Source organism: Struthio camelus, chromosome 8 (genome assembly GCF_040807025.1).
Source record: "Struthio camelus isolate bStrCam1 chromosome 8, bStrCam1.hap1, whole genome shotgun sequence".
In the NCBI taxonomy this organism is placed as follows: Eukaryota; Metazoa; Chordata; class Aves; order Struthioniformes; family Struthionidae; genus Struthio; species Struthio camelus.
In genome coordinates, this window is record NC_090949.1 from 37,164,340 (window position 1) to 37,185,121 (window position 20,782).

At 40.2% G+C, this 20,782-nt stretch overlaps 1 protein-coding gene across 2 annotated transcripts in view; it reads right to left on the reverse strand.

Annotated features, from left to right (window-relative positions):
* Positions 1 to 20,782, reverse strand: part of WLS (Wnt ligand secretion mediator) — a 39,443-nt gene that overhangs the window by 16,189 nt on the left and 2,472 nt on the right. For both annotated transcript variants that reach the window (XM_009688992.2, XM_068953498.1), the window contains exon 2: positions 4,990 to 5,262. In XM_009688992.2, the coding sequence (XP_009687287.2) occupies positions 4,990 to 5,262 (273 nt within the window). The remainder of the gene's footprint in view (positions 1 to 4,989; positions 5,263 to 20,782) is intronic.

Below are 20,782 nucleotides of genomic sequence, written 5' to 3' on the forward strand. Positions count from 1 at the left end.
TTTCATTCATAGATGTCAAATCAGTGTTAAGCGATTTCTTTTAATTCTTCTACAAGGCGAAACTCCAGGAGGAAGGTCAAGAGATCGACTTTGTGGACTGGTGCGAGTCTGTGACAGTCAGCGATCGAGCAGACTCCGGATCCCCTGTTCTAACTACGAATGAATACAAATGAATTAGTTCTTGGCACATAAAAGGTTATACTGTGAAGCAGCTTGGCAAGGACTAACGTTCCCTGTTATAAACACTGAAGCTTGCCAAATGCAAAGGGCCTAGACCCATGGCAGGACGGCGGGGGGTGGAACCCACCCACACAAAGAAAATCCCACAGCTTCCAATCCTACTGCCCAGTATCCCACCCATCTATGAAGCATTTTGTGCATGAACAGTGCCAACAAATAACAACTGAGGCAAAGCAGGAATGAATGTTTAAAGTGAAATTTAAGTATCTAAAGTGATAAAAACAAATAGATTAATGCAACCTGCAAATGAAAGGGAATTTAAGCAATTCCTAAAAGCCTGCATGACCAGGAATACTGCCTGCGGACAGCAATATTGCTGCTTTGCTCCAAGAAGCAGCAAACACGGGAAAGAAAGACAGGAAGCATGCAATTAATAGAGACAGTTTGGCCAAGCATGTACTGTATTAAATGAGGGACAGTACTTTGAGGACAGGTGCTATTTTGGAGAATGGGCTTTGATGAGCTAAATGGCCTTTATCCCTTCTCTAAAAGTGCCCAGTGTTCCTCAAATTCAATGACAGAAATAAGATCTAATTGCACAGTAACAGAGTAACACTTAAAGTTTCAAAAGAAGCCTTTTGTGCTAGCTCTACACAAGAGATTTCTTATGGTCAGAAACCAGATTATCGCCACTGCTCCTCCACTAATTCTACTTCACTTCCAAGGTTGCTGCCAGCCAGCTAAATGTCAGATTACTGCACACAAACATTCCCTCACCAAGCTGCATCCATCGCCCTGGTGACTAAGCTCTTTCAACAGCTGTGTTATTGCTGGAGAGTGGCCAATGTTGTTCATACAGAGCATTTGTTTCATACAGTCCGTGTGAATGAGACATTTTGCACCAAGGCAAGAGCAGGGTCCTGCTTGCAGATGTTACCTTCCTCACAAATTGTGCAAAATTGTGACTGGAGCTTTCATTACTGAGGTACAGAAAGTTTTACAACTTCATCCAGTTTCTCTTTCCACCTTCTTTCCCTGTTCTGGAAAGCATCTGTTTTCAGTAATTGAATGCACAATGCATTAATAAAGGACAAAGACAGCTTAGACACAAAAACTGTTTTTTCCTCAGAGAAATGGTGTCCGAATGTATTGTGGCCTTCTATGAGAGATAAAGATAAGGGATAAACATAGCAGCTTGTAATAGCTGAGTTTTTGGAGACCAGCATAGCTTTCTAGAAGTGAAAACACTCATGTCCTGTTTCCCTTTGGAAGGGTATAAATACCACGCAGCGCTTCTCGTGGCATGGTTCAGGCGGTCCAGAGCCAGTCACCGTGGAGGCTGATGGACTGCTGTCCGATTCCATCGGGGGTGCTTCACCAGGTCTAACATTTCCTTCTGCCACAGAAAAATCCTTGCTCACTTGATGACCAAGTCCTGCAGTCAAAGGGCTGACACACATGCCTGATTTTTGGCTTTCTGTGCACCCAGCGATGCATCATAAGCAAGCAGAGCAGTACTAATTAAACTGTGGTACAGCTGTGACTTAGCCTCCCATTAGCCTTGCCCTGTGGCCAAAGAGACAAACTTTAGAACTGAAAGCAGCGAGAGGAAGCGCCTGCGTCAAGCGCCTGAGTCACTCGACCGTTTCACCATGGCAGCCTCCTTCCCGCCACGGAGACCCCAAGAACATACAAGAATCCTCCCGAGTTCAAAGCTGATGAATGGCTACCTTGTCCTTTCACGTCTTCTGATCACTTCTACATGGTTTCAGCAGCCGCTGAGGGCAGAGATGTTTCCTCAGGCAAATAAAGGCAGTTAGTTTCTTCACTCGGATAAAAACATTGCCAGTTACTACATAGTGCTGCTTTCCTAGATGATCTGAGACAACTTCAGAACGGTTATTATAATGGTGACTGACAATGTATTTAACAACTGTGAAGCCTTCCAGAACTCTTTGCTGGTTTGGCACTAACCCCTATTGGCATTAACTACAGCAGGGTAACTGACATGGCCGAGGTCTTAAATTAAGCCTTAAGAGAGAATAAACTTAAATTGTCAATTCAGAAAACAGAAATAAGTTTTTCACATTTTTAATGTTACCGATTTTGAAAAGTTGATTCCAATTGTCTGATAAGTAAAGCTTTTAAACCTCTGCAAAGTTATCAGAAAAATACAAGTAGTTAATAATTTTGGGTTAGCAATTTTTTTGGTTAACTTTGTTTTATTATCTGTTTTAACACAATCCAGCAAGCAAGAAATGTGTTATTCACTCGTTTCTTAGATAGCTTTTACACTTAATTTACATCTAACTTCAGTTTGGCACAAAGTGTAGGAAAACAGCAGTTTAAAGCTTTTTGCAGTCAATGAAAAAAAAAAAAACCTTCCAGATGTGCCAAATAAGCTTACACAATGAGAAATATCAATATGCCTCGTCTCAAAACACTTCTCACAAGCAAAGAACGCCAGTAGCTAATGAACTGATAATGACCAGAAACAAAATCTTTCAAAACTACAGAAGCAGTATATCTCATCTCCAAATACTTTGGTTTTTTATTAACCAGAGGGTGGCAAAAGGCAATTTCTTCCTGCTTTTAAATCTCAAAAAGAAATCCAGACTTTGAAGGAATTGGTCATTGAACTGCACAAATAATGAGGAGAAGGTTCTCTCTGCACTTACAGGAAAAAGTACTGTCAAAAGCTTGCTTAGTATTTTAACAGACTGGTTCCAAGTGACTTATTCCAGCTCTGGTTTGATTTCAAAAGCATCAGAAAGAAGAATTATTTTTCTAAACACAATCTTTTAAAGTTTAAGAAGCTGAGACCCTAATAAAGCTATGAAGTATAATTCCCTCCATATTTTATAAGTAATTATGGAGATAAAAATATATATGCAAATTCTATCTACTAAAAAACAAAATCCCATTTTTAACTTTCTTAATGATGTTGTATTACATAGCTGGTAAAGAACAGGCCCACACTGATCAGATAAGGCAAAAGAATTGTGATTTCTTGAAAACTTAAATAGATCTAAGCTGACCTTGCTACAGCCCCCACAGTGCACACACCCACCTCCCTCCCATGCAACAGCACTACTGCTTGTATGATCACTCAGTCTAGGGAACTAGTCCAGAGCCCCAAAGCAGCAGCTACTTTTCAAAACACCTTTGCTCCCTGAACCAAGACACTGCAAGACACTAGTCCCAGGCCCAAGAAAAGGGAGACAGGGTGCTGCCAGAGAAAGAGCTTTATGTAGCTGGTTTAAATTGGGGCTTCTCTAGCTATCAAGAACTATAATCTAACTATGCAAAAATAATTTATTTTTCCAAAAAAGGGATTTTTCCATAACTTTTTTTAAAAATGCAATCACACCTACAATTGTTCTTTTGGTAAGGGGCCAATTAGTCTGACATTGTTTAGTAGATTTTTTTTTTTTGCTGCAGGGTTTATTCCCCCCCTTCTCCGTATTTTACCTTCTTCCAAGTTTCACTAAGGGTGAATCCCAGTAAGACAACTTCTTCTATGGTTCCAGTATCTACACAGTTTTGCCTTAAAGTTTCAAATACCTTTTGGCCTTGAAACTACAGTGGTTTCCACCCGCATTTATCAAATCTGAGCAAAAGATTATCTCATAACAACTGATGGAAGTTAGGGCAACTATTTCAGTTCACCAATGGACAAACTCAAATTGCAGAAGAATTAAAATTATTCAGAAGGCGACAAAGCCTCAGTAACTAAACATCAGTCTCTTCTCTAACTGTTATCTGATGGAGTGTATTCGTGTAAAAATTGTCTCAGGTGTGAGCATTCTTTTGAACAAGCTCCTCACAAATAAGCTTGGGGATCAATAATTTCATTTACTAAGTACTTCAGCTTGCAATTTAGGAGCTCACCACCTAAAAGCGTTTGGCAAACATGGAGCAAAATAACATGACTTACATTTTTCAGCACTGGGTAAACTAGTAACTAGTTCAAGCGTTTGTATAAAGGAGTTCTGGGGCAAAGATGTTAACAAATCATAATCTCATGACACTGCTTTTCACCACCTCCACCCAAACCAGGAAGCCCAAGCTAGAGTACGGTGAAGGCATACTGCTGCTCCAGCAGCGTGCTGCCTCCAAAAGGGGATGCTCCCACTCCTCGCTGTCTCTGGGTATCTTCAGTGGTGTTACTTGTTCTTGCCTAATACAGTACAGTGACCAATTCAACTTGCTAACCAGTCAAAGTTAATCCAGCCCAAACTGACTTTCTGCTGAGGAGGCTCTGTGGTTCAGCTTCCCACATGGCCATAGAAGTATGAGCCAGCACCAGGCATGAGATGAAACGATGCACCCAGGAGCAGAGGGCAAAGAAACGGCCTTGGCCCCTTCAGTGGAAAGGGTTCATTCAGAGGCATTATGTGCTCAGCATTTTGAAATATTTTGAAAAACTTTTATGAAACCCAGGAGCATATGCTATGAAAGCCAAATGCTGCATTTAAGCAAGCCGAGTTCCTGCAGTTCAAGGTACTTTAACATGGAATCTTGAACAATCAACGTTGCTGGTTCAAGCCTCCTGCTGCTTGTTTAGCATATGCTTAGCTACTTACTAATGCAGCACAAGTGGCTCTTCCTGGAAGAGTATGTATTATGATGTATTATTATATATTCCTACCTTTAAAATGTACTCCTGTATCACCTTGCAGTATATACAACACTTCAACTAACAGTGAACATATGGTGCTAAATAAAGGCAATTTTAAGAGAAATACAGACATGGGAAAATTAGACAGACCACAGTCAGTATGTAATAAGTGACATGAAGTGACTTACTTAGGTCGTTGTCCATCTTGAATGCAATGTCCAGCTGCATGATGAAAAGCATGAACTGGAACCAGGGGCTCATCTCCTTGCTAGGAAGAGGAATGTGAACAGCAAACACGATATCATTGGCCTCTATCTGCCTGCTCACTGCTTCGTCAAAGTCTTTGATCTTCTCACAGTGGTTAGGTCCCCAGGGCATTAGCCACTTTGTTTTGTGGTGGTTTTTTCTTACATCAATGCACTTCATTGACGTGTAAGGAACAGCTGTAGTGGGACTGGGAGCTGAAAGAGAAAGAGAACATTTTTAAAAAAACTTTGACTATCTTAAACAACAGCTTCCCCACCAAAATATGCAGCTCCCCAGGTATTTGGAGGCAATCTAAAATAAACATGTCAAATGATTTTTCCTTCACAGCTCCTTCATCTTGCAGTTAAGCATTTAAGTTTTACATCAATGGACGTATTACTGACTTTGCAGTAGGATTAAATTAAGATTAGCTTAAACAGTAGGAATGCACTGATTCAGTCTCAGATCCTTCAATTATACCAATATTATACTGAAAATTATTGGCATTTTTGCTGTGTATATACCCTTCCAGTTTACTCAGTCAAGTAAGTCCATGTATAAAGCATGTACCCCATCACTAACTCAGATGAACTAATCTTAACTCTTGAAATTCTGTAAAATGGGAAAGGCTAACTCCAGTGATTTGAACCAAGCACAGGCTGGACCAACTACTTGGGCAAGAAGATCTTCCTTACTGCTGAATCATACAATTCTTTTTAAACCAGGCTGAAAGTCCAAAGTTACCATATCTTCTGGAAAGCATCAAGGAAACAAAAAAGATCCCAGAACTAGAAATGAGCATTGCTGCTGCATTTTTTTTATTTTTATTTTTTTACTCTTTTTCATGCCCACAAATGACCTGGTATGGAGGGCGCATAGTGAAAAGGTTGGGCCCTCTATATGCAATAACCATATGATTACCTCCATGCCACCTTTCACAGGACAAGACAAACCTCTCCACAGGGCTCATTAGCCTCAGCTCAGCGTGGCACTAACAGTTTCCATGTCAGGGCTGACTTAAATCCGGCTGACAGAGCACATGCTGAGCGAGTTCATATCCGCCTGCCAAATCCCACCATGGCGTATCACAGAAGGGCACAGCTACCACATGCCTAAGGTATCCACCATATAGAGCCCTGATCTCTTCACAGAGAGAGAAGATTTGGATCCCAACATAGCTCAAATTAGTCAGGTAAACAAAACATCTTCTGAAAACCAAGCTAAATACAAAGAAATACTTATTAGATGAGGTTATCACCCAACGGCAGCATCTCTAATGGGCAGTCTCCCTGCAATTTTGCCTTTGTTGCTAGAGGCAGCAGTGGCCAGTCAGCACTATTTTGAACAACGACGAGCATTTTGCCACTTTTCTCATCCTACTCCTAATCATGCAGGTCTTAACCTGCATCACACAACTGCAGAGAGAGGACTAATATAAGGGATGCAAGTCAATCTGAATCCTTGGTTGGGGGAGATAGCAGGAACAATTTGCATCTAACCCATCCCAGTCCCATCACTGACACCTCCTGTCGGCAAACTATTTCTCGGAGCTCTCCCTCCCAGACATCTTACTGTATGTGTCTTGTGACAGCTACGATCTTATGTCTTGGCCTCACAAAAATTTCTCTATGTCAAAAACATCAGGAAAGTTGACCACCTTTGTAACAGTCCAAAGTTCTTTGCTCATCCACTTCTGTTCACTGAAAAGAAGAATTTTGCATTAAGGCATTTGTTCTTTTGCTGAAAGTCAGGTGTGAACTAACAACTATGTTAAAAACAAAGATTTGTATCCCCTTTTCCCTAGCCACAATCTTTTAAGTTACCAGGAGAAAAGAAGCTGAACAGACACCTTAACTCTGAAAAATTATCTGGCAAAAATTTACACTACCCCTTCTCAAAAATCTCCCCTGACCCCATCATCACAGCCATCAGGCTCCTTAACAGGTTTCACGTCTGTGCACAAGATACCTGTTTTCATTTTATCAGGATAAAATATAATATCCTAGATCAGAGATTCAAAACTATGGAGGATTATACTGCTTTGGCTTTCTATCAATGTGGAAACTCATAAGTAAAAGTAGGAATGTTAGCAGAAAGAAATGCATTCAACTCTGAGCCAGTCTTTCAGTACTGAACGTCAGCATAAAACAAAACACCTGCAAATCTTTCTAAAAGAAAGGAAGAGCTTTTAAAAATTCAAATATATTTTCTAATATAGCTCTGTCATGCCAAGAATTCTTATGTTCAAAATAGTTCTGCCCTGTTTCTAATATCATCTGAGAAATAAATATTTTAATACTACACATATGTATTGCAGAACTCGTAAGCCATGAAGATGAGCAGAGCTGTGACTCTAGATTTAGCCACCACAATGTTTAGGGGCTTCTACATATGCAAAGTCAAGTGACCAGACATTCAGTAACAATTCTCCAGTCTCTTATGAATCTATTTTTTTGGTCAGAAGTATTATTTTTTCACAGCAGCCAGCTCAACATATTTTAATGCCTATATTAATGTCTAATTTTAATGACCAATACATTCTGCTGCAATTAAAACACAACTGTCCCATTTTTTGAAATATCATCAGTAAGCTACCATTAGACACGCTGTAATTAACTTTTTCCAGCTCCCCAGGTTTTGGGGATTACAAGGAGCAGGTTAAGCTTTTTGTTTAAGCTGTTAAAGACTATTTTTTATTTTTGTTTGCACTGGAATTTTAAGAAATTAAAGTTATGTAATGCAAGTTTTATGTGAAGTTACAGTTATTAAAAAACCCTGTCCTATCTTTTGTATGTATATGCGCGTGGAAAATATGGTTGTGACCACTCAGAATAATCTAATTTAATTAATAACTCAAAATGCTCTAATTCAAATGATAAGCATTTAAATACTTCCATACTACCAACTAAAACAGAAGTAGGAAATAGAGTAACAGATGACTGAATGTCAAAGTCTGTCTGGGAGGAGGAAGCCAGGGCGCTCCTGCAAAGTCTGAAAGGAGCAGGCCAGGCTCTCGGCTCCTACACCGTTCTATTTTCACATTGTCACCACTATCGTTCAGATAGATGGCCAAAGACTTCCTGACCAGATCACAGCCCACCAAAAAACACCAGCAGCAAGTAATTATACCCCACAGACCAAATTCAACAATTTCAATGAGGAAAACAAAACAAAACACCCCCCACCCCCAGCCCGGCACAGGCAGCGTCCTGCTGGAAGCCAGCTCATGGTTTGTGGCCCCCTGCGACACGTAGTCGTCTGGGCCAGGGACATCCACGCACACTACACCCAAATGATTCAGACCTGTCTCACTGGTAATTTGGCCGCAGCATCACAACAGCACAGCTCTATTCCTCTTCAGGATCCCAGCCAGGGCTCTGCAGAGCGTCGCACTGGTCTTTACTGACACACCACCTCACCAGCAACGTGCCAGCTGTGCTGCTTCAGACAGCTGTGCGAGAGACCAGTCACCATGCAAGTCAGGAGAAAATTATTAAAACAGCAGTTGCTTATAAACTTTATTTATTTTAATTTGATGATAGCACTAGTTTTTTTCTAGCTGCAAAGTAGCAGTTATGAAGTCATCAAGGAATGGCTAAAAGGAAACTAATCTGCTCGAGCAGGAATCCTCCCAGACTCATCATACCTGCTCTCGACAACCATCTACAACCTCTGTGTATCACAGATACGTAGCACTGTTGCACCGTCACGGCTCACAGCATCCAGCAGTCCCTGGGGAACCACAGAAAGCTCATATAGTCCAGCAGCTCCAGAAAACTACAAGTTATCGATAAGACAAAAGGAAACTGAGCAAAAATCAAGCATTTGAAAAAAAAAAAAAAAAAACCACACACAAATATCTAACTGCATGTCCATGATAACAAAATGCTTGGATGAACTGTAAATGCATTGAAACACCATACATACACATTTGTATATTATGGCATGATGCAGCATCCGGTAACCCAAGACTAAAACTGCAGCTGTAGGTCACTATTTTGAATATTACTGAGAAATAAGCTAGATGTTCTAGACAAGCTCTCAGAGCCTTTTAACTTTGAAAGGTCTTTGTGTGATTTAAAAGTAGGCATTTCTGAATTAACAGACATTGTTATTTCTACAGAGAACGCTAATGTTTCTTGCTTTGATGCAACTCACTATAGCCATAAATATATGTTTCCATCACTGACTGATTATGATTTTAAATACTTGGCATGCTAACTCAAGCATTCCCTCTGCCAAAGTTACAGCCTTGAGGAGTAAGAGACAATTCCTATATATATTTCTTGTCAGGAACTGCACACCAAACAAACGTCGGCGCTTGGCTTACATTACTTGTTTGGCTCCAGTCCCATTAAATTCGACTGAGTGTTGAACCAAGTGGAAAAAAAAATGCTTTGCGAAACTGTAGCCAAGTCAACTAACAGTACTACAAAGTGCTATGCAAAACAAAGCTAGCATCAAGGGATTTCAGTTAAAAAGTGGTGCCAAGCAGGCTGCTTTCAACCCTTCAGTCTGTGGGCTGGTATATCATGTAATATGTAAAACTGAACCATTTATGTCAGCCTGTAAATAATTAAATAGCATTTTTTGCATAACTCAGTGGAGAAGTCTCAGCCTATGTTCTAAATCTGCTTGCTGTGATGAGACATAATGCAGCAGTTATGGTTTAGATCAGTTAGCAGAAGCAACCAAGTAGGGTTTTTAAATCAGGAAACGTTTCACAGAGACTTTTCAAAAATCTAGCTTTCCACTAGGCAATTTAAACAGGAACTACTCCTCCAATACCTTGTTTAGCATCAGCAGGCTTAGCTGCATTGGGAGCCCTTTTATGAAGGTTCTCTGGCTCCAACAAATGCAAACAGACCTTGCACTGAGGCCACTTGCTCCAAGTTGCTTAACCACTGTAGCACTGAATGCAGAAACTACAGCCAGAAAGCCACAGACACGAAGTTCTCAGAGCTGCTAACGTTGTTGGTGGATAATGCCTGCCCTCTCTCCCCGGCCCCCCAAGAAAAAAAGGCTTCCTGCAGACAAGTTTAGAGATACAATTACTGACCGAAAACGCTTCCAGAGTGACAGGCGCGCTCTCCCAAGGAATGATATGCCTGCACTAGTAGGGAAGAAGGCAGGCTGGAGGGAGGAAGGAGAGCATCACCTCCAAGGACCTCCTTAGCACTGATGGGGAGGGGGGGAAAAAAAAAAAAAAAGGAGAGAAAGAAAGAAAGAAAACTAGTATTAAATCTTTCTTAAAAACCAGGCAAGCACACACATGAAAATAAAACGAAGAGAGTCTCAGCTGCCTGTCTTTTGTAGCTCACTGCTTTTCATACTAGTTTGGGAAGTGAGTATCATTTACCATCTTCAAAACTTGTTTGCATATATGTTATAAACACATTTGTCTTAGAGGTATGCAGTGACAGGCTAAAACAGTCTAGCCGTATGTTTCTGAGAAACTAGGAAGACAGCCTGCTTCATCTCTCCAGGAAGACATTTCAGAGATGTTTTGCTCACTGCAAAAGCCCCAAAGATATTGCAAATTACACAGGGTTAGGCAGGCTGTGCTACTTCCTGCTAAGGAAGCACAGCTCCTTTTGATATTTTTAGCCCTTTAACGCAAAGTAGACCCAGGTATCTTCACCAATGCGTCCACCATTTCCTGGGTAGCATTTTGGATGAACCAAGCCAAGTTTTATTTAAGCTAATGCCTCACATTTAGCTACAGACTGAAGTAACTCTTGGATATAGTTTCCAGTGAGGCTTGTCTCACTTTTCACATTCAAAATACTCTTATAGCCATCGATTCAAGCAACTATCCAAGCTGTAGCTTTACTTGAGCTACATCCACAAAAGGCAGCAGCACTTAAGAGGAACAGAGACATTTAATGCTGGACTGCAGTGAGGAAAGGGGGGGGGCATCAGAATTTGAATTATTTTCAGCTTTGAATGATCTGAAACTACCCAGTTTCGACTTGAATTGGTAGCTATGTTCCACAGACAGTGTTATAGAATAATTCCAAATAAGAGAAGCTGAAGGAGACATCTCAGAAAACCTTGTATCTACTGACAGGAACATTCAGAGAGGTCAAAGATATTCACTATTAATTCAGCAAAAGGTTTCATCATTTGGTTTCTCAGCACTCAGGCGACCATCCTTATTGCCAACCTACACAAAATTACCCTCCTATATCTCAGCTGGAGTTGGAATTCTTTCACTTCGCATCCGCAAAGAGCAAAAACAATCACATGGTTATGACACTTTGGATGGCTAACACTGTTTCCACACCTTCACGTTCTCTTGAACAAAATACAACGGTATTTGCTTAAGAAATTGAGAGCATCCTAGTCAAAATATCTGGCAATTTGGTGAAGACAGTCTTAAGGGACATGAGATATGTCAGTCTCAAGCCTTTCCTGGACAGGTGTCTTAATTTCTTGAGCCACTGCATTAGATCTTGGTCACCACCATTTTTGCAGCTGCTCTTAGAAATTCTTGGAATGGGAAGTTTGAGTTCAATTCAGGATGAATGGAACATCATGGCCAATTAAATGAAACAAAAGGGCTGTTTTTTCATTTTAGCAAAAGCTTTAGTTCAGACTTAACCCTCCAGTTATGGTTGCTTAAAAAGGAAAATAAATCTCACCACTACCACCACCTCAGACAGTAAGAGTCTGATCAATTAAACACAAAATCCTAATCTTGACTTTTGTTAGCATAATTTTTAAAGCAAAAACTAAAGCTTCACATTACAGAATTACAGTTCCTTGGATAGTATATTGAAGAGTAATCAATTCAAAGACAATACTGTTAGATGCTAAAGAATCAGAGTAATTCGAGTGGGAAGGGACCTCAGGAAGTCTCTAATCCAATCTCCTGCTCACAGCAGGGTCAACTGGGAGATCAGACCAGGTTGCTCACAGTGTTACACCATCACATCTTGAAACCAACTTACTGGTCCAGGGGTGCAGGTACATTGCTGACCTTGTTGATCCCTCTTCCCCACTTATAGCACTCTACAGACAAGTTAAATATTAAGTGGCTGCATAGCAGTCATAGTTGAATTTAGATGAGACAGAGATTATTGTCAGCTGGATAATGCGCATGTACCAAAGTTACAGTGGGTATATACTCCAGTTCTTTGGATTTCCAGTCCCTACTTGCTTCGCTCCATCCCCTGAATGCCCAGAATCCTTGCCTCACCTTGAACGGTCACATTTCATTCCTCAGAACACATTGTGCCTTTTCTATAACCAAAGAGGTCACACTAATAAAGTCTTACCGTTCTGTGTAATCTCAGACCAGATTGAAACAGATACTGAAAAAAATCATGCTCTCACCTGCAAGGGTGAAGAGCTTGCCTATGCCAACAAGCAATCACATTTAGTATTCACCTGTTTCATAATTGCACTGAGTGTCTGCTAGGGAGCACTTAGTAAGGCTCAGCATGACCTCCAGCACAATTCACTTTTCAACACAGAAAAGTTTAGTTGTTTTTTTCTACAGCTCCCAGCTCTCCCATGTGCTGTGTCCCAGATCTCGCTCTTCACCCACTCTCACATGCATGTTTCTACTCTTCATTCGACTTCTTCCCTTCTTCTATTGGGTGCTTTTACAGCTGAATTCAGGCCTTACAGAAAGCCTGAAAACTCAGACTTTGATTGAGGCAAAACACAAAAACAGAGAGTAAATAACAGAAGAAAAAGGAGGTCTTTTGATGGCAACAAACCTGTAAGGAATCTTCAAGCGTGAGAGAAACAATATTTCACCTTCAAATTTCTAAAGAGAAAAACTACAGTTAAAACCACTAGGTCTTTAAGAGGGAGAGAACAAAATAAAGGATGAACATGAGGCTTATTTCTGCTGTGAAGCATGTTAGTGATAGTATGTCACAGGAAGTGAGAGAGAGAGAGAGAGAGAGAGAGAATGAATTAAATAGAAAACTCGTGTTTAGACATCCTCTAAAACCATTGTAGCCCACAACCTATCCTGCAAGTCAGATTAAGATCAGAAAAAAAAAAAAAAAAGCTTGAAACAAGATCACATCTTTCTGAAGTTCAGTAGTCCTCAGAGTACTTTTTACAGCCTAAAGCTGTAGGTTTTTTTCTGTCTGGCTAGATTAGGTAGTAATCGGAGTCTACCTCAGATACAATGGATAAACAACAATCAGTCTTCTTTTCATACCTGGACCCAAATCACAAAGATGCTAGCAATTAACACTGACCAGCCACAGAACTCATTTTTTAAATTTGTGAGTCCCCGACTCAAACCTCGATGCTGGTTAAGGTGGTAATAATTTAATGCATCTCTAACATAGCAATAAGAATCTTTTGCTTATTTTTTAACTAAACTGTCCTTGAAGCAATCTATCTTCATTAAATGTAGGCATCCATCTCCCCTTTTTCCAAGAAGGGGAGCAGAAAACAAGATATCCACTGTAAAGGGACTCACCTCAAGAAGTATTCTTCAAAGGGGAAAAAATGTTTCTCCTTATTTAGACTAAACTCCTTAGGTTTAAAACAAAAAAAACCCAAGAAATTTACTATGGAAAAAGTGAGCTCAATTATTTGATGTATTTTGCAATATTATGTATAAAAGAGTCACTATTACTCAACACATTAACTCAAATTTAAGATCCACTTAGTTTACTTAACTACTATAAGAAACCCTCAAGTAATTCTTTTCTTCTCCTCTATTCCATATTCTCATAAACAAGACATTCAGCTCAATTTTAACAACATCCACTCTCTTCTACTACAAGAATATTTACTTCCATGATATATATTTTGTACCTTCTCACCTAGAACACCTACAGCATTTTAAATTAACTACTGACCCTTGCTCTCACACTATAAACAAGCCCTTTAGAAAATCTCAATTGCATTGTGTCTACATTGATTAAAGCTTGAATCCTACTGACCTCATGTGGTGTTAACTTCTCCCATGCACCAAGAGCATTCTGCTTTTCTACTCAATTACCCCCTTCTGTGCAGGGCCATCACTACTCAACGAGCACACACAATAGACTTCTGCTTCATTACACTAACCAACAGCAGGATAGGAATAAACAAGCTAATTTATCATCGGCCAGACCGAGGTTTTCCAATTAGAATACAGAGAACCTGAACAACATACTATACATATATTTATTGCAACACGAAAGTCAACCTTTTCTACCTGTATCTTTCCTGACCTTGATGCCACAGTTTAATATAATGTTCATGACAGCGACCACTAATGCAATCTTTATATTACTATCTTTTATTGTTAGTTACTGTTTCATGAGCCCATGTGGCAGTCTTTTTCTGAACACTAACAGCAGCCTTTATAAACAGAACTGCTGTCATACATATATATATTTAATAATAGCCACACTCTGCTAAAAGCCCACTCACCTTGTGAAAGGTGTTTCTTTTCTATATTATCATCTGGCTTTGAGCTTTATCAAGATCACAGCCCGGTCTTGCCAAAGACTGTATAAAAATGTAGCAGGACTCCAAGCTGGTTAGGGCCCAAGTCAGATACAATAGATAAGAGAAGTGGAAAATGGCAGAGGTTTACCATATGGCTCAAACTGCATCACAAGTTGCATCAGAAGCAGAGCCTGGAAAATACCTGGAAAAACACCTGTCCCAACTTCTGGTACCAATGCCTTACCCATCTAGCTTTGTTGCTAGAAACAGAAAAGGTATCCTGCAATGTTTTATTGCCTTTTACTCCGCTCTTACTGAAATTGTAATTTATTTGTGCTTTCTTTGAAAGAAATACAAGCTTGTAATTGGAAAAGCATTTTTTCCCTTGTAAAGAAGGTACTATTTCATCAGTATTTACAATGGGATTTTACAGACATGTTACTGTAGCAGAACACTCTTGTTATTTCCCTCTTTTCCAATAGATTTCCCAAAACTATAGGTTTCTCAGTCTTTCTGGTCTCAGACCACAAAAATGAATTTGTCAAAAACAAACAAAAAAAACCCTAGCTTGCAAGATTCCTGACCCGAGTTTGCATTCTCCAGCCAGATCTTCTACTTTAGACAAAGAGCTCAAACAAGGACTCTGTTGTACGCATACCTGTTCCTGGGACAGTGCCACCTTAGGCAGCACTTATTTTTCCCCTTCCTTTTCAGAGTGGTAAGATTCCTGACCCAGTTCACTGTATGGCTCAATGAAAGATAATACTAGGTGGCATAAACAGCAGTTCACACTTCTGCCAAACTAAAAACTATGTTCTGAATGCATAGAGGTGAGAACGAGCAGTCAGGATTTGGAGATCCCTAAACCAGTGCTACAGCCAGCAGAACAGTCTTGCTGTTCAGCCAGCAGAACAGTCTTGCTGTTGGTTTTTATGAATTACTTTTTTTTTTTTTTTTTAAAGTTTTCTATAACCATGCAATATCTAGAGATAAATGTGTGGGGCTTTTGTTTTGTGGGCTTTTTTTTTTTTTTTTTTTTTTATAAGATTTGCTGTTGAATGGTACATTATGCAACTTTGAAAGAAGCTGTCCAGAAAAAGTTGTCTGTGCAGCACAGCCACTTTAAAGCAACACAGATTGAAGATTTTCTTCCATAAGTAAATTCTCAAAGAGCCGCAGTAGTGGCTATGCCAAGAACCTTTAAAAATGAAAGTGCAGTTGGAAGCCCTGCTGTGGAAACAGAGAAGTCAAAGAACCTTGTAATGCTGCTGACATAGAACACACATCAAAGTACTTCTAGGGGAATGAACTTGTTTTCACAGATAAGGGATTATTCCCCTCAGCCACAGGCAAGACACAAAGCAAGAAAATCTTTCGAGGCAGTACAGTACAAGTAAACGTGTCAGGAGAACTAACTGAATGACCTCCGTGATACATATATGTACCCAGCAGTAGGGACAAATATAAACGAAGCAAGCATCGCTTGCACGCATAGCGGCACGAGTTCCATAAAAACATATATTAAAAACATTTTACTTAAAAGAAAAAAGAAGGTAAAACTGATTTAGTAATCACCACAAAGACAGTTTGATCTTCTTCCAAGTCTTCCCTTGTCAATTTTCAACTCAGATCAAATGCATTTCCTGCTACATCCAGCCAAGATATTAAATCCCTGGAAACAGAGGTCTAAAATAGCAATGGTGACCCAACATTATCCAGTGCTGCTTTTAAAGAGAAGCTTTTCTTCTGAGTGACAGTCTGAAATTCTACAAGTTGAACACTATAGATAACAAGATACTTTGAAACTGCCAGTACTCAAATATGTAAAGAATTTCATCTGCATTTGAATACAAGGGATTAGATCCTCTTAGAGTGAATATATTAGCCCATGTATTTCACACATGCCAGAGCTAGCACCAAGGACATCCTGAAGCAGATGTATTATACCTTCACTCTTCAAAGGGATTCTAATGCTAACATGAAAGAGTTATAACTTGACTTCAAAGACTATAAATGTTATTTACTAAAGAAAAGACTTCCTGTTTAAATCTTTATCCCTTGCAAAGGGTAGAGAGGCAACACGACCGCCACTTGATCAGTGTTCAAATCAAGTTTAAAACACAAATCTATTTAGTCATATAACAAAAAGGAAAAGCAGTGCACAAGTAGTTTTCACTTTACGCGTACTATGAAGCACAAAATTTCCCTGATGTAGATCTCCCAAGCTAACTGTAGTTTGAAGGTGATACAACTGCAAGAAGAGCAAGAATATTACCTCATAGGACTTACGGTCTTTAGTTCCGTGCTTGGGTGTTTAAGGAACGGGCAGTTTCTGTCTGGGAACGTCAATTTCTGGCACATTTGCCCATTCAGCAACAGTTACAACTTTTAAAAAGAAGAATTGAGTAGACCCAAACTAAATAGACATGACCTTTCATGTCTGCTTTTTCATCAGCTCCCAGTGCTTCTGCCAAGATTGCAGCACTAAAGGAATTTGTCTTTACAGAGGAGTCTATTGGCATTCATGTCCACAGTACAGCATGGACCTATTCAGCACAACTTGCCCATCTTTTGGAGAGGCTAGCAATGAAAGAAAGTCAGGCATATAAAAATAGTCTTTGTCCTAGAATTCACAGACATTCTTATGTAGGAGTCTGCATCCACATACCTTACAATCCAAAGCATTTCTCTTCAGGAGATCAATTCAGTCCTAAGAAGGTAATGAAATCTGAGGAAAGAAAATTAAATCCTGGAAACTCACTGCTCAGCAGCCAAATCAGACATTTAGATAATGAACTGGAATTGTTGATAGCTGCTCAGCCATTTAAACACATGACTCATTATCTCTCTGGGTAAGACATACAAGTAAAAGTTCTATTTCCTTCAGTCAAAACAATTCAGTTTTTTTTTAAACCTTAAGCAAATGCAAGGAAGCAGTGAGCCCTCACACTCTCAGATGCATCTCCCTCTTCCCAGGAGATTTATGTGCTAAAATAAAACACTCCACTTTTCCAATCAGTTAAATTAGTAAAATGTATGGTTGGATATTGGATTTCAGCACTCAGCTGTGTGCCTGCTCTTTGACTCTGTCTTCACTATAGAAAGATCCTCTTAAATTCAAGTCATCTCATTTGAATTGTAAAGACAATCTGCAAATTGTTATGAGGTGTCCTTGTAGTCTATAAGTAATTCACATAAAACTCTTCTCAGACAACTTTGCAATAAAACTCTTAATCTAAGGGAAACAAAATACAGTTTTGCAATGAGCATACTGCTCTCCAGAGCTGTTGCCTACTTTCTTTCTCTGCCCTTAATTTCAGCCTGCTCTTCTTCCCAACAAACTTGGTCTTTCTGATAGCTTCCCATAGTACCAGGAAAAACCGTGGTAAGAGGCACATTATATTACTTTAGTCATACAAAGCAGAGGTAAAACCACAAGGAAAGTGGGACAATTTCTTAACCCAAGATCATTATAATAGAGCAAACCATTCAGTGGAGCACAAGCTAGCTGAATAATCAGCAAGCGTAGCAGAGTCAGGCATCCCAGGTTTATACATCTGCCCAGCTTTTGTACTGGCCAGGGAGCAATGCGAAGCCCACCTAGATGCACCAACCACTGCCCAAGTACCAGCAGCACCCATGAGGCTCAGAGCTCTAGCAGTCTATGGGACCTGCAGAGCTATAAAGCATTATAAAAAGTGTCCATCACTTTGGGATTTAAGACTAACACAAAATTTGCCATTTTCTCCATGAACTCTAAATAGATTTGAGCAGGAAAAAAAAAAATCACAATTCTGAGTTCCTTTCTTTTTTTAAAAAAAGTAGTAGTATTGTATATGTATAATTTCCCTTGCATCTTGGATTTTTTTTTTTTTTTTTTAACTTTTTAAGGGGGAACGCTCTCAACAGCTTTCCAGCTTTCCACATGGTCTACAGAGGAACATGATTTGTAAACAAAGGCTTTTGATAAATAAATAAAAGGCAACACAAAGCCCCCACTACAGTCATCAAAATCAGATTTCTATACACACAAGATTTCTAACACATTTGGCTGGAAGCGAGAAGGAGAGGATACAAGGCGTCCTAGCCTATTTTTAGCAGGAAGACAGCAGTTGTGATGTGACCTCTGTTCAAATGCCCTGGTCAAAACTTGCAATAACAAGCCAGGTCAGATGCCTTCATCGGTCCAGCTGTGAGCAGGTTTGTCCTTGTGCTGAATACAAGGCCTTCATGAGCTAATCTGACTCCACATCCTGGCTAGCACAACTCAAAACCTATATGAACATGGAGTTAACCCCTGGGGACAGCCAAAATGTGAGATACCTGACTAAACCCATTACTACATTTAAAAGGTAAAATATACATATGTATAGTATGCAATGGCTCCTAGGAGTACTGGCACAATTGTAAATTGGCTTTATTGAGAAATTCTCACAAACATTTTAATATTGCCTTGAATGCCAGCAGAAAGCATTCTTGGTTGAGCAAAATCATGTTTTCTCATAATATACTTATGATACTGTTTATACCAGGAAAATGAAAGTACTGTTTCATTATGACTAATTTCAGGGACCACGTTTTATCTAGGACTCCTAAAACCTAACTGAGCACATAACATATTAGGCAGAAGTGCAAGCTTTAAACAAGATATTTACCACAGAGATGAGACACCAGAAATTCTGCAGGTTGGTTTCAGGTAGTAACGTAACCCCAGTCATCTGGGCCAATATTTCTTTACAGTAGCATGACAACAAAGAAACACCTTTTTGAGGTGTTTTCTCACTCCTCAGCTTTGCAGAGCTCCTAAAGACTTCCACAGGAACTGCACCCTACTGAGGAATGAATCCTGTAAGCGCACGTTTCATCTTTTGTCAACATAAGGTTCCAAGCAAAATCCATGCGAGTGCTGATGAAAGTCTTGCTTCCAAATAAAAGAACAGGCTACTGGAAACTTGTAAGCTTTAGTAAAATTCAGACATTAATACAGTTTACTGCCAAAACCAGGCAGAATCAGCACAACTTCAGAAAAATGAAGTTTTGCTGCAGCTGTCTTATCAGATACCAATGCATTGCATTTGTGTATTTTGGACTTGCAAAAGTAATCTGTTAAAATAGAGCACTTAGTCATTGTTTTGAAATATGACCTAACTCACTGCTAAAGGAAACGGTGTTTTAGCTTTGTAGCTGGGTTCCAGTTGTGTACATATTTTAGTTTGTCTAGACTTGAATAAACTAAAATAACTAGATTCTAGGTGTTTGTGTGGTGCACTGGATCAAACCAGACCAGGAACACTATTTCAGTGACATCTCAGCTCTCATCCCACCTTGTAGTACAATACTCCGGAGAACAGCATTCTCCTGTCATTACTGTCAGAGCTCTGAACAGTTTGACTGCTTATAGCACTGTTTTACTCCCCACCCCCTTTCTTCAGGCACTTGGTAGAATGCCTGCCATGGATCCATTTTTCATCAGATTCCTCTCAGAAAACGCCACATGCTATGCACTCACTAAAGGGGTCTGTACTGGACCCCTTTTGTTGGGCCCAGGGACGAGCTGCGCGCGCCCTGGGTTCGGTCCAGCCTTGCAGAGACGGGGAGCAGGGGACACCAACGAGGCGTGCTCCAAGACTGCCGACTTCCAAGACCTTCCTGCAGAGGCCCAGCATGTGACATCCCGTTCAGGCTGCACTCCGCCAGATGTTGGGAACCACACCACACCCAGTTCACATATAAGAACCTACAGTTGTTTCAAGTTAGCAGGCACCATACACGCTTAGGCTGGCTGCCAGCTTTCCGGACACATGATTAGAACCTGTTTGAGCTCCTCAGTGAAGCTGCACAGACAATGCCCGGGTGAGGGGGAGCCTGTTAACTCTTTGCATGCATCAGAAGCAGTACATAGTGAGGAAGAGAGAAATTGCTTTAGGTGATCGATTACTGCAGTTTTTCCTGCTACAAGATTAGAAGTGGGGTTTTCCAGCAACTGGAGAGAGTTTCCCCACAATAACTCCCTAGGACTTGCCCTCAGACAGCCAATGCACTTATCCAACCACTAGCATTAAGTTACCCTCAGTCTGTGCGATGTGCTTGGACTCAGCACTGAATTACTGTTGTCTTCGTGACGAGAACTAATCAGCCAGAACTGATCAGCCGGACTGGGCCTTACCTACCCCCAAACCGCACACATAGCTTTTAAATATTGACACCAGCCGACTCACGCATCTCAGCGAGATATTACCCCTCCCTTGGAGGCCCTGAGCAGCACAGTAACACGGTGATTGCAAGATGGAAGACTGAACTAACGAATCCCCGTTCTTTCACCTC